Source organism: Rutilus rutilus (genome assembly GCF_951802725.1).
Source record: "Rutilus rutilus genome assembly, chromosome: 4".
NCBI lineage: Eukaryota > Metazoa > Chordata > Actinopteri > Cypriniformes > Leuciscidae > Rutilus > Rutilus rutilus.
In genome coordinates, this window is record NC_140212.1 from 45201620 (window position 1) to 45215091 (window position 13472).

The window sequence follows — 13472 nt, forward strand, 5'->3', positions numbered from 1 at the left end:
CACAAAACTAATGTCCATAAGGACACACAAGGGTTAAATCACTCTCTGGTGTTTCTGAGTGTCAGTGACTGTTTACCATAGTAATTAATGCAGTAAAACTAATCTGTCTAGACACTTGTGCATATCAAGATATCAAAACAAGATTTAGTTTTTATAAATTCAGCACAAGCCCACTTTTCAGTCATAGCATTTTGAATTGAGTGATTGAAGTTTGTTGGGTTTTAAAACATGAAGCACGCGAAAGTCTTGGATGGTTTCTGGGCGACAGACTTTGTGGAGCTGGTTGTGAATGTGAATGTGATGAATTGTGTGTGAAATGATTGAAAACCAGAGAAGAGAAGTCAGTCTCTTATGGCAATGCTCATCAAGTCTGCATTTATTTGATCAAAAATACAGAATAAACAGTAACATTGTGAAATATTACCCAAACCTTTGACCGGTACTGTGTGTGCAACTCTTGCTCTTCATTAGCCGTCGCGCTTGACATCATCTGGTGTGGACGACTTTACAGTGCAAGTGCAGGAAACAGTGTTAATTAGTATGTTAATAAATTAAACAATATGAAAACAAAGTTTTCAACATCAAGCAACACAATGAAATGTTTTCACCAGTGGCTGCAGGACATTATAGTTAATTTATGTAAGTGAAGAGAGCACAATAAAGTAAACTGTGACATATTATACCCAAATATTACTCATACCAGTAACATTTATAAAAACTGGGGCCCAAAAATTATTCAGACACTTTGAGCTGATCATGTTTTGCTGAATTGCTAATGCTCTTTTTACACACAGACTGAACAAAATGAAGCATTGCTTGATGATTGGTCGAGCTAAACTGGTATTATCTAATTGTGTAGTTAAATTTAACAGCTGACAGATATTCAACATAATCCATGTGTGAGACAGTCTAACAGAAGGACGGACAAAACCAGTCAAATATCAACTGAGTTCTGCTCATATTTACTACCATTTCTTAAACTACCGCCAGTAAACTGTGCTAATGTGAGGAAGGTGTGTGAATAAGTGTTGGTTTGACTGTAGGTGGCGCTGTCACACACATGTGTCTGCCGGTATAGCGCAGGAATACGGTGTTGTGAATGTGAGATTCGCCGTGCTGTGATTGGCTGCTCACTCCTTAAGTCCCGCCTCTCGCTTTTGCTGTGCGCACTCGCAAAATCCCCCTGAATGGCCTTACTCAGTGCCCGTAAACGCACTTTATCTCGTCATATTCCGCCTTGAAATGACTCGTGTATCTGGTGTCCGTGATGACTCTTGTGGCTCAGGGCGTCGGCTGCTCCGTCGGGTCCAGCGTGTCTCTCCTGGTCTCGTCCTCCTCCAGCTCTCGCTCTCGGCTCGTCATGTCCTCCGCCAGCAGGCCGATCCTCAGCGTCAGGTCGTCTAGCTTGGGCTGGAGGAGGGCGAGGTCCTGCCTGACGGTGAAGACTGTGGGCTTCAGGTCGTGTGTGAAGCTCAGGGTGCGGCGCAGCTTGGCCCGCCCGCTCTCCAGCGCCAGGAGCCGCTCCGCCAGCTGCCGGTTGTCCTCGGAGAGCTGGTGCAGGAGTGTGTGTGTGCGGTCCAGCCTCTGACCGCTGCTCTCGGCGCTGCTCTTCAGCTCGGACACGCGGTCGATGCTGCCGGCCAGCAGGTCCCCGATGCGCTTCACCATCAGCCTCTCGGTGCGGGACAGCTCCTCCTCCAGGCCGCGTGTGTGTGTGTGCAGCTCCTCCAGCTCCGTCTGCAGGCCCGCCACACGCCGCAGGTCCGTGCGGATGGAGGCCACGGCGCGGGTCCGGCTGAGCTCGTCCTCCACGGCCCGGCCCAGGTCCTGCTGGAGCCGCTGCTGCTGAGCGCTGAGGCCCGACACACTCTCCTGCAGGCGGGACAGCTCCGCGGACAGAGCCGAGGTCTGGGCGGAGACCGGCGTCTGCAACAGCTGCGCACACTGCACACACACACAAACACAAGAGAGGGGACACAAGTACACTTCAGTCAGAAAGAAGACCAGAAATTAAGCTTTTGCTTTTAACATAAAAACACACACACACACACAGCATCACACACTGGGACACACACTGCACACGCGCACGCACACACACACACACACACACACACACACACACACACACACACAAGAGAGGGGACACAAGTACACTTCAGTCAGAAAGAAGACCAGAAATTAAGCTTTTAACATAAAAACACACACACACACACACACACACAGCATCGCACACTGGGACACACACTGCACACGCACACACACACACACACACACACACACAAGAGAGGGGACACAAGTACACTTCAGTCAGAAAGAAGACCAGAAATTAAGCTTTTGCTTTTAACATAAAAACACACACACACACACACACACACACACACACACACACAGCATCGCACACTGGGACACACACTGCACACACACACACAAGAGAGGGGACACAAGTACACTTCTAAGACCAGAAATTAAGCTTTTGCTTATAACATAAAAACTCACACACACAGGATATTACTATGCTAATGCTAATCTCATGTTAACACCTATTGTTTATGTCATTTGGCAACACTAATGAAACAGATGAAGTTTAAACCCATTGACTTCCACTGTAAGTGTCTCACTGTAACTCAGATTTGTGCTCATATTTATAAAAGAAATGATTTTGTGTGTGTGTGTGTGTGTGTGGTAATTAACATTATGTTAATGCTCAAATGCTGTGGATTAAGCTAATAACACTGAACACTCCTGTAACCCTCATGCACTGTTCGATGTCTGGTTACAGCCTGTATGTATGGTGCACACACACACGCGCACTCACACACACACACACACACACACACACACACACACACGGTGTGGCTCAAATTCACCCTGATTGGATTCAATTAAATTTTCCAGAAACCACACTAAGAAAAACAGCAAAGTTGTACAAACAGTAACATTTTAATACCAACACTTATAAACATTACAAAAGACTCATATCTGAACATATCATTTATGAACATGTTTTTAAAGACTTTTGTTTTGGCAAAATATGAGAAAAACTGCATTCTTACTTTTTTTTTTTTCATTCATTATTTTCCCAACCTTTTTTTTTTTTTACATTTATGCTCAAAACATCATAACTGAACAATTTAATATTCCTGTATACTTGAAATTAATGTTTACTTTTGCTAAGTTGTCTCATCTTTTGCTCTGTAGACTCTCTTTCTTCTGACAAGAAAGTTTCTTGCCCTTCACACACAAAGCTGGTCACTGATTGGTCCCTGATCAACCAATCACAATGAAGGTATAACCCATAACTTAATCTGATTGAACTTCAGGCATGGCTAACCAACCAAACAGGAGAGCCTGTGCTGTTGCTTTAGAGTAGCTGTCTATATGGGTCAAATTGGGGCAAAAAGCTCCTTTTTTAAGCTTCATAAGGTGGTAAAAAACTAAAATAACAAAATATAACCAAGAAATGGTATTATTTTGGGTCTGTACGCTTGCCTTAGAACATTAAAATAAGCAGGTCAAAGTAATCCATGAACATAACAGTTGTTTAGCGTGTGTGTGTCAACACTAGGGTTGGGTCTCGGTTTAATTTTATTCATTACGATTCTGCTTATCGATTCCTAATTTCGATTCCAATAAGGTAAAAAAAAAAAAAAAAACAGTTATCATTCACATTTAATCATCTTGCCAAACATCTAACTGTAGCTGAATATGATGAACACAAGTCAACAGGCTAAAGAACACTACGCAAGGAGCGCAGAAACACAACTAGCCTAGCTAATGTAGATTTCAAGCATTATTGAAGACACTCAGTAATTAAACAAGAACAAATAAAAAAGTAAGAGCTGCCCGGGTCCATTAAACTGATACGCATGTGCAGCACAGAACACAGAGTCGTCTCAAGCTTGAATTGTCTAAAGTCATATTGAAATGCGCACACAGGAAGTATACGATTCCTGACCTCAAGAGTTGAGATTTTACCAACCCTAGTCAAAACACATCAGAGGGTTGAAACATTGCACGTTTGTTCATGACCCTTAATGAGAAAGTCACAAAATTCCAAGAAAAAAAACATAGGTTAAGTGATAATCTGGACAGCTCAAAAATCAAACCGGGTCAAATTGACCCCACAACAGTATATGAGGTACAGTATATGCGGCCCACAGGTCGGTTCCTCGGCTCAGCTCTGGTCAGTGTCAGCCTGTGGTCTGAGGCGGTGTCTCAGCGAGCGCTCCTCCGCGCTCTGCACCTGCTCCTCCAGCTTCTGGACTGTCCTGCGGGTGGCGCTGAGGAGCGCTCGGACCCGTAGCATCGAGCGCACGGCCTCCTCCAGCGCCTCCTGCTCCTCCTGCTGCGATCGCTCGGCCTCCTCCTCCCCCCTCAGGCGCTCCTGGAGCCCGCGGGCCTGCGCCGCTAGCCGCTCGAGCCGCTCCTGCAGCCGGGACACGCTGGAGTCGCTCTGCTCCGCTAGCTCGCGCAGCCGCTGCAGATCCTCCTCCTCGCCGCGCTCCAGCGCTCGCGTGTTCCCGCGCACGCCATCCTGCACCTCCTGCAGACGCTCCTCCAGCGCCCGCAGACGCTCCTCCAGCGCGTTCACCTGCGCCGTCGCGTGTGTGTGCGCGCCGCGGGAGTGGGTGTGTAACGCGCGGAGCTCGGCGCTCTGCTGTGTGTGTGTGTGGAGCCGGCGGGAGGACGAGTCCTGATGCTCCCGCAGCGCCGCTGACGTGTTGAGGACAGAGCCGAGCGAGAGGCGCAGCTTCGACAGGAGCGTAGCGGCGTCTGCGGAGGCCTGGAGCTGCGGTCACAACACACACACACACACACTCGTCAGCGCTGAGCTGGCGCTAACGCTGCAACAAGCCGCGTTTCCATTACAGATTTGCGCAATACTTCTACGATATTTTCTAAATGTCGATAAAAAACTATTGCGAAATGAATGCGTTTCCATTAACTGATGTTATGCGACTGAAACATAATTTTTTCCTCTCGCGATAAGCCATTCCAACAATTATAACAACGGATGTTCGTAAGCATGTCGCAGCAACGTGTGTGTGTGTGTGTTATCCAAGCATTAATGGCACGGAAAGACCCTTATACTGTGAGCGGCACATATGAGGTGTTTCTGGGTGTTTCTCCCTCATTTCTGCTTCAAGCTCTTGATTGTGGCATTTCTTTGAGCTTTAGAATCCATTATTCCTGTAATTATTTTGTCTTATATGAATTTAACGCAGAACTCAGTCTCGTCTTCTGTCCAAACACACCTCATCTACGTCAGGTGACTGTAAATGCGCAAAAACTGTTTCCACTGCAGTTTTGCAAAATATTTCTTTTTCGAATTGCCCGTAAAACCACCCCATGCGAGCGTAAAAACTTGTTTGCGATAAATGGGAGATTGTGCGAAAGTGACGTGTTTCCATCGGGCGCATTTTCAATTCACAATTTCAATTTGCGCAATTAAATTAAATTAAATTTGCAGGGTAATGTAAAGGCGGCTACGGAGACAGCAGACATACACACTGCAAACACCAGTACAGTAACTCCTTTACATTTTATTTTAACTTCACAGGAGTTCATTTATATTCCTATATTTACACAATTCTGACTTTTTTTCCCTCACATTTCTGACTTTTCCCCCCTCACATTGGGGGGGGGGTTGCAATTACCTTTTTTATGTTTTATTCTATTGTTAGTTCATATTAACTAATGTTAACAAACCTTACTGTAAAGTGTAACCCAAAGGAGATTTTTAAGGAATATATGAAACAAGCACAAACCCAACTTAGACATTAGAGAGTATTTACTGGATTACACGCAGACCTGCTGTGAGACTTCCGTCAGTTTCTCCTCGAGATCCTCAACACGGCGGCTCTTCTCCTGCAGATACTCGTACTTTCCCCTCATCTCCGCTAGTGTTGCGCTCTGCTGAAGGTGCAGCCTGTGGAGGACGGATGAAAACACACTTACAGAGAGAGGAAAACTGATATATTATTATTATTAATATGAGTGAGAGAGAAGTGCACTGACCACGCGATGATGACGGAGAGCGCGAGACACATCAGACTCACGGAGAACTTCACGTCAGCACTGAAACTCTCTCTCTTCTTCTCATCCTCAATGACACTCTCTCTCTTCTTCTCATCAGCACTGAAACTCTCTCTCTTCTTCTCATCCTCAATGACACTCTCTCTCTTCTTCTCATCCTCACTGAGACTCTCTCTCGTCTTCTCATCTTCACTTCTCCGTTTCTCTCCGTTCTGCTGCTTGTTTGAACTCTTCTGTCGGTGTTTTATGTCGCTGTTCTGCATGTTGGAAGAGCAAGCGGGGAATCAGTGCTAAAGGCGCTCCTGAAAGTGTGTGGATGTGAGTCTAGAGAGCAGATGTCATTCTCTGTTGTGTCTGTTATATCGTCCCGTGTGTTTTCCCCATCAGATGCTGGGAGTTGTGGGAATCGCCACGCAGCAGTTCCGCTGAAACAGAACACACACAAACAGCAGAAGCGCGAGTGACTCACTGAGGGCACCGGAGTGGGCGGGGCTTATACGAATATAAATAATATTTTGTTAAAACTTTATTATAAATTTAACTCTGTGCTGGTTATATTTCATTCGGTGACTATTCAAATTAGTTAACGTAATTATTTATCTGTGTAAATTATTTTTGATGACACAGCACATGTACGTTACTGTCACGTGATACCCGTTACTTTTCTCAGCGCTGGATTGAACGAACCACTCACAGTTGCTTTTAATTTCTCGGTGAAGGGTTTTGGAATAATCATTGTGTAGAGATTACTTTAGCTAATTTATATATGCATATCAGGAATTAATGATTGGACGTGAAATATTTGAACGATTATAAGTTGTAGTAAACAAATGTCGTTGATAAGTCATACAGCGCTGTAAGTTTTGAATGAGTCTCAATGGTGGACTCGCGTCTGTGGGCCGCCGCACGCCCCCATGTGCGTCTCCATGGAAACACGCGAGTCTCCGCCCACTGAAGAATTAATTATATGATGAGGTTATATTACAAACTAGAATCAGCCCAAACACCGGTCAAAAACAGGCCAAAACACTCAGAGGAAACAGTGGAGAAGGACGGTGACACTGTAAACACAAAATCAGAAGATCAACAGTGTCCCTCACAATTTTCATTAAGACTGTCAAAAGATGAATGGACCAAAATCAAACCAACCCAACGCAAGGGTTGCAGACAGCTTAAAGAAGGCTGGACCGACATTCTGTCTGATAAAATGGCTCCAATGGTCAGCTGTGTTCTGTCCTTCTCATACAATAGAGTCAAGAAACCTTTGTCAAGAAAAGTACATTCTCCATTTTGGCAAGGAATTGCTAGATGTAGATTTCCAGGATGTGCTAAATTTAGATTTTACATATCTGAAAATCCGGGGGAGATAAATGTGTAAATGTCTGGCCAAATCAATCATTCAAAAGGCCTTATATTTCGGAAATGCACCAGCAATAGGCTATTGAAAGGCAAAATCTGGGTGAATTTACACCCATGCATCTTCACACCAAAAAGCAGATGAAGAGAAACTAATTCAGGGAAACATGAACGAGGTGCCTCTACAAACAGTACCACAAAAAATCTCAAGTGAGAGAAATCTTGAAAACAGAATGGACAGAAATCCATACCTGGACTGTATCAAGATTCAAGAAGCCCAAGACTTGAACCTCTCAAGCATCACTATTTACAGTGTGTGGAAATTTCCCCGTTCATCACACACACATGTACACAGTTCCTCAGCTTCAGCTAATGAAAGACTTGCAGAATGACAGCAAACTTCTGCTCTACCTTAAACTGATGTTGCCAAACCTGAAAACTGCAGTGACGTGCTGTACTACGCACTTTGCTGTCCTGTTGCATCAATGACATTAGCCACAACTGTTGCAGTAGCAGAGATGCTATCATCTGACCAGAGCACACCATCTATACAGCACCGGCTAACCTGTCTATCGCGTGATTTAAACAGCACCTCCAACCTCAGAAAGTAGAGACTGATTTTAGTTGGGAAATTATTCATGCAAATATACATTTTTGCTCAGTCCAACATCCACAACTACTTACAGCAATGTCTTCAGGTCTGTGAGGGAAGACAAAAATGCACGTTCACTGTTGTGAACAATTCTGTGCTGCAAGGCGCCGAAAGTGAAGTGTGCAAAGCCAACAAAGGACCTGTTTCTGTATTCAGTGGCACTGGTGCAAAATTCCACAACTCAGGACGAGATACAAACTTTGTTAACAGACATTTGTACAGTCTTCCGAGAGAGAGAGAGATGATACATCCTGCCAAGGGAGCCTGGACAAATTACAGACTGCAGTTAGAAATCAGGTTGTCATTGCTGATGTGGACAGTGCCACCAGGAGAACACCACTGGAAGAGCTAGGATTATTCTCCCACTCAACACCCGAATCAATAAGACATGACTCGCCCTTCGTTAAACTCTTTGAAAATGTATTCTCAGAGGCAGAAGACAAAGTTAACAAGAGGAAGGGAACTCCAATACTACTGCCCAAGCTTGATTGACATAATCAAGAAATACATGGCAACTCTGCCACTTTGGACAGGAATTATGTTGAAGCATCTAGAAAAAACAAGAGACACAAAAACTCAAGCAGGGAATTGGTTCTGCACCACAAAAACAATTGTCCTCAGAAAAAAACTGCACAGACAGCCAGGAGATTTCATCCAAATTATGCATGATCCGGTCAAATGAGTGGTACTACAATTGAAGAAACTTGCCAAAATGTGGTTAAGGAGAAGGAATCACAAGAGACCAGTACTGACCAGCCATTAAGTCAGGAGGAGAAATGGAGCAAAAAAACTAAAAAACTAAAAAAAGGCGAAATACTACAACCCACCAAAACATTACACTTCCCCTCCATGGTCTGGAACAGGAAAACTGGGATTGCAGATTATAAAAATGACAAACACCTGTACTGTTGACAATCTCTTGTACATTTTGTACCTATCAATGTGTACAAGACCATTCATTTCATGGGTAATTGAAGAAATCCAGTCAAAGGATGTGTGGCTCAAGGCCTTGTTAGATGTTTATCAACATCTCTTGGTTGGACAAGTGGGAACAAGGGAAGATTTCATGGCTTAAAAACATGGATTGTTTCAAGGGAAAAGAACATCTGGGATGCATTTGGACATGAGGATGACTTTGTGGTTTCCCGTCTTGACTATATCCATGAGAATAGAGGGATGAATATGTGTGGCTTAGCCAGTTGTCCTGTCCCTTGTACTACGGAGTTTGAGAGGAATGTGGCTATATTGTAAGTAGCCCATCTGTTGTTTATAATTTACTCCAGAGTGTTACCAGAATATAGTGTGAATACCTTATTTTATCATTGTCTTGAAGTTACCTTGAAATTACCTTTATTAAACAGGTGCAATGACTTCTCGGACCTGAACGGCTCAGTTTTACAGGGTTTTACAGAGATGTTCACTCCCTTGCAAGAAGAGAAGGTACATGCAAACTTTAAACATCATGCCTCAGTAGGACGATTACATAGAGATGTCTGTCCAATATCCATTAATGTTAGTAACCAGATAACGGCAGTTCCTTCCAAACAAAACCTTTATTCATTATCATCTAAAAATGTGTTTGTTGTTCTTTCAGTAAAGTGGGAGAATGTGAGGGAAGCAGAACATTCACAAGACGGGAGTGTGTTAATGGACTACCTCCTTTTGTGATCGCAACAGTCGATCCTACAGTTCTCTGTCATGGTAATCCTGATATGCAGCCAGAAGAGAGGTAAGTCTGTCTCCTTTTGTGTTTATTAACAAGTCTATTACAACTTTTATACTTCATTTGTGCTGATTATTTCTACGTAATCGTATTTGCAATAAATACAAATCAAAGATTTTGATTTCTCAGACCAGTTAATGGAGTTTCATGTTTCATAAACAGATATGTTCCTGTTGGAGTAACTTATCATCTCAAGGCGAAAACTCATTTTGTGTCATTCCACCGACTAACTGGTGATAAATGGCACTTTTATGATGGGTTCAACGAACTATCACGTCCATATGGAAGCTTGTTTCCGCCACAGAATAAAACATTTAAAAAAATAATTGCGACTTTTTATCTCACAATTGCGAGTTTACATCTTGCAATTCTGACTTTATTTCTCAGAACTGCGAGATATAAAGTCAGAATTGCGTGAAATAAAGTCGCAATTGCGTGTTATAAAGTCAGAATTGCAAGATATAAAGTCAGTTTTTCTCGCAATTGCGACTTTATATCACGCAATTCTGACTTTATATCACGCAATTGCGACTTTATTTCTCAGAATTGGGACTTTATTTCTCAGAATTGCGACTTTATTTCTCAGAATTGTGACTTTATTTCTCAGAATTGCGACTTTATATCTCGCAATTGCGACTTTATTTCTCAGAATTGCGACTTTATATCTCCCAATTGCGACTTTATTTCTCAGAATTGCGACTTTATTTCTCAGAATTGCGACTATTTCTCAGAATTGCGACTTTATTTCTCAGAATTGCGACTTTATTTCTCAGAATTGCGACTTTATATCTCAGAATTGCGACTTTATATCTCGCAATTGCGACTTTATTTCTCAGAATTGCGACTTTATTTCTCAGAATTGCGACTATTTCTCAGAATTGCGACTTTATTTCTCAGAATTGCGACTTTATTTCTCAGAATTGCGACTTTATATCTCAGAATTGCGACTTTATTTCTCAGAATTGCGACTTTATATCTCGCAATTGCGACTTTATTTCTCAGAATAGCGTACCGCACGATATACGTCACCTTTTCTCATTAATATTCATTAAGCTAGCGACGGTTGCTAGGGGGGTCAAACTCGCGCGTGTCACTCATGCTAGACGCATGTAAACAGTTTACGGACGAGATGTCTACTGAGCTAAACCTGCTAACTCTGTCCGAGAATGATGTCCCCGGTGCCAAATTCACTGGTATAGAAGTAGAAGAACATACAAATATTCAATTGAAGAGATGGCTTGAGTGTAGAGGGCTGAAAAAGACGGGAAAAAGAGCCGACCTGATCCAGAGGTAGATTGTTAGTTCCATAGCAGCAGTGTTTACTCGGCATGTTCTTATTTGAGGGATAACCGGCAGAAAACAAGCAGTACTAGCATGAATCATAAGCGAGCGCGCTTCTATGTTGACCCCCTTCCGGTTTACGTTGCTGACGTCACGCGGCCTTGCGGCCTAAAAATAGCACTCGTGCGGCACGCTATTGCGACTTTATATCTCAGAATTGCGACTTTATTTCTCAGAATTGCGACTTTATTTCTCAGAATTGCGACTTTATATCTCAGAATTGCGACTTTATTTCTCAGAATTGCGACTTTATATCTCAGAATTGCGACTTTATATCTCGCAATTGCGACTTTATTTCTCAGAATTGCGACTTCATATCTCGCAATTCTGAGAAAAAAAGTCACAATTCTGACTTGATGTATCGCAATTGTGAGAAAAAAAGTCCGAATTGTGAGATAAAAAGTCGCAATTATTATTATTTATTTATTATTCAGTGGCGGAAACAAGCTTCCATACGTCCAGGCTTTGGGGACCAATTGGTAACCACCAAAATTCTGCAGAAAGTATTCTCATCTCATTGTACTGTCGGTCATGTTGTGCTGATAAGGGTAAGTATTCTTCAATAAATGATATACTATTAAATGGAAAAAATAATGGGTGTTACTTAAACATTCTTTTTAATATTTTAATCTATTTTAATCCTTCCAACAATAAAAAAGTCAGCATTTCAACAAAATGGATAATTTATGATGTTTCAAAAAATAATGTATTTTTTAACATAAGGATTCAGAAAAATATTGATAAAATATATAAAATTGATCAAAAATTCCTCTTTTCTTTTTTTGTTATAAAGGAACAGTTTCCTGAGGAGAGAGAGAGAAACAAACTGACACTTTCTCAGTGGTAATATAGCTAACCCTATGCATATCATAGCGTATTGTAAATATTACTGGATCACTTATTTATTCAATGTGTCGTTTGTTCTATTATTTTAATGAAGATGTGTTAGTGGTAATAATCCTAATCCTGTGCATACTGTTATGAAACACTAATGCACTGCATTAATTGGAATGTTGCATAATAAGGTGAACCTGCACGGTATTGTAAATGTACTTCATTAGTGCAATGTTTTTGTTAACATTAAAGATTGGACAAACTTTTAATAAAACTACCTATTTACTTTGATGGCTAGAGATTATTAAGGATCAGGATGAACAGTCTGACACATCTTGAGTGGTAATAATCTTAATCCTGTGCATATTGTTGTAATGCATTATGACAGTTTATTTATTGCAATATAGTAGAACATATAAATACATGTTAATGTAGAACATTTCAGCGTGTTTCTATTAGGATGATAGTTATTGCTCATATGAGATTTTCAATGAACAAACTGACTTTTTTATTTTGATGCCTGTAGATTTTTGTGAAGGATTTTTTGTGAAAGCATATTTTAGAGTACATTTTTATTTATTTATTTAGCAATATTAATCAGTTATACATTCGCTGTACTATAACTGTCTTTATACCAATTTTTATTTTATTTTTAGTAGAATATTTTTTGTAACATGTTAAAGCTACACTGTGTAGGAATTACTCCCATCTAGTGTTGAAATTTTATATGATGTTGTGAGATCTGATATTATCTCATCTCCTGATTAGCCTCTTTCTAACCTAAGTTATCTAGAATAGCCTTGTGCTGTCAGGTCAGTTTCTTAGGATTAAATCCCCTCAGCTTGTCTAGCATATATCAGCGTGCCTAGGAATATTATACTCCCAACGTGTCACAATACATGTATACAAGTTCTAACCTATAGAACCAAAGTTATGCTTACCTTCCAGCAGAATCTGGTCCAAAGGTGTTCTTTGAAGAATAGTAGTCTTATTCCCTATTCCTATTATGCTCTGGTATGATATTTATATGGCTATCTTGTGATGAGCTGAGATATACAATAACGATACTTATCTTTATAAAATAAAATTTATTTATACAAAAGATTAAGACACTGGTTATACAATACAGTAGGTTTGTAGCAAATCAACAAAAGGTTACAGGTTATAACACATCCAGCTCTATCCTATTCCAGGGCAGTCCTGTGAATGGATTCACAAAAAGCTAAATACCTATTCTATGATTTAACAGAATTAATTAACTTGTTCTCCTTGGAGTTTAACAAGTATAAGATACCACAGAGCAATATCAAGTCAACGAGTATAAGTGTAACTGAAGATGGGCTACATTCTCTTCAGGGCTTCAACGACATCAAGATCAAAAAGAAAAAAGGCTCGATTGATACAAAAGCAGTCATATATATAGGAACATTTTGGTTACATCAGTTCCTGTGCCTACGCTGGGGTTTTCCCCTAAGAAGTAAACCATGTGACTAATAAATCACTTGACAATGTAAAAAACATGTGACATCC

General features: G+C 41.4%; 1 protein-coding gene across 3 annotated transcripts; it reads right to left on the reverse strand.

The window, feature by feature from the left end:
* Nucleotides 1–346: 346 nt before the first annotated feature.
* Nucleotides 347–13249, reverse strand: ikbip (IKBKB interacting protein). Of its 3 annotated transcripts, none has more exons than XM_084408342.1 (4): nucleotides 12884–13249; nucleotides 6019–6461; nucleotides 5812–5929; nucleotides 347–1944 (listed from the first exon to the last, which is right to left on the reverse strand). In XM_084408342.1, the coding sequence occupies exons 2-4, from the start codon at nucleotides 6297–6299 to the stop codon at nucleotides 1282–1284; spliced, it is 1062 nt and encodes a 353-aa protein (XP_084264468.1). In that variant the 5' UTR covers nucleotides 6300–6461; nucleotides 12884–13249; the 3' UTR covers nucleotides 347–1281. The 3 variants fall into 3 exon arrangements, with proteins under 3 accessions (XP_084264468.1, XP_084264469.1, XP_084264470.1); XM_084408343.1 differs by lacking the exon at nucleotides 12884–13249 and adding an exon at nucleotides 7644–7723; XM_084408344.1 differs by lacking the exon at nucleotides 347–1944 and adding an exon at nucleotides 2873–4789.
* Between the last annotated feature and the right edge of the window lie 223 nt (nucleotides 13250–13472).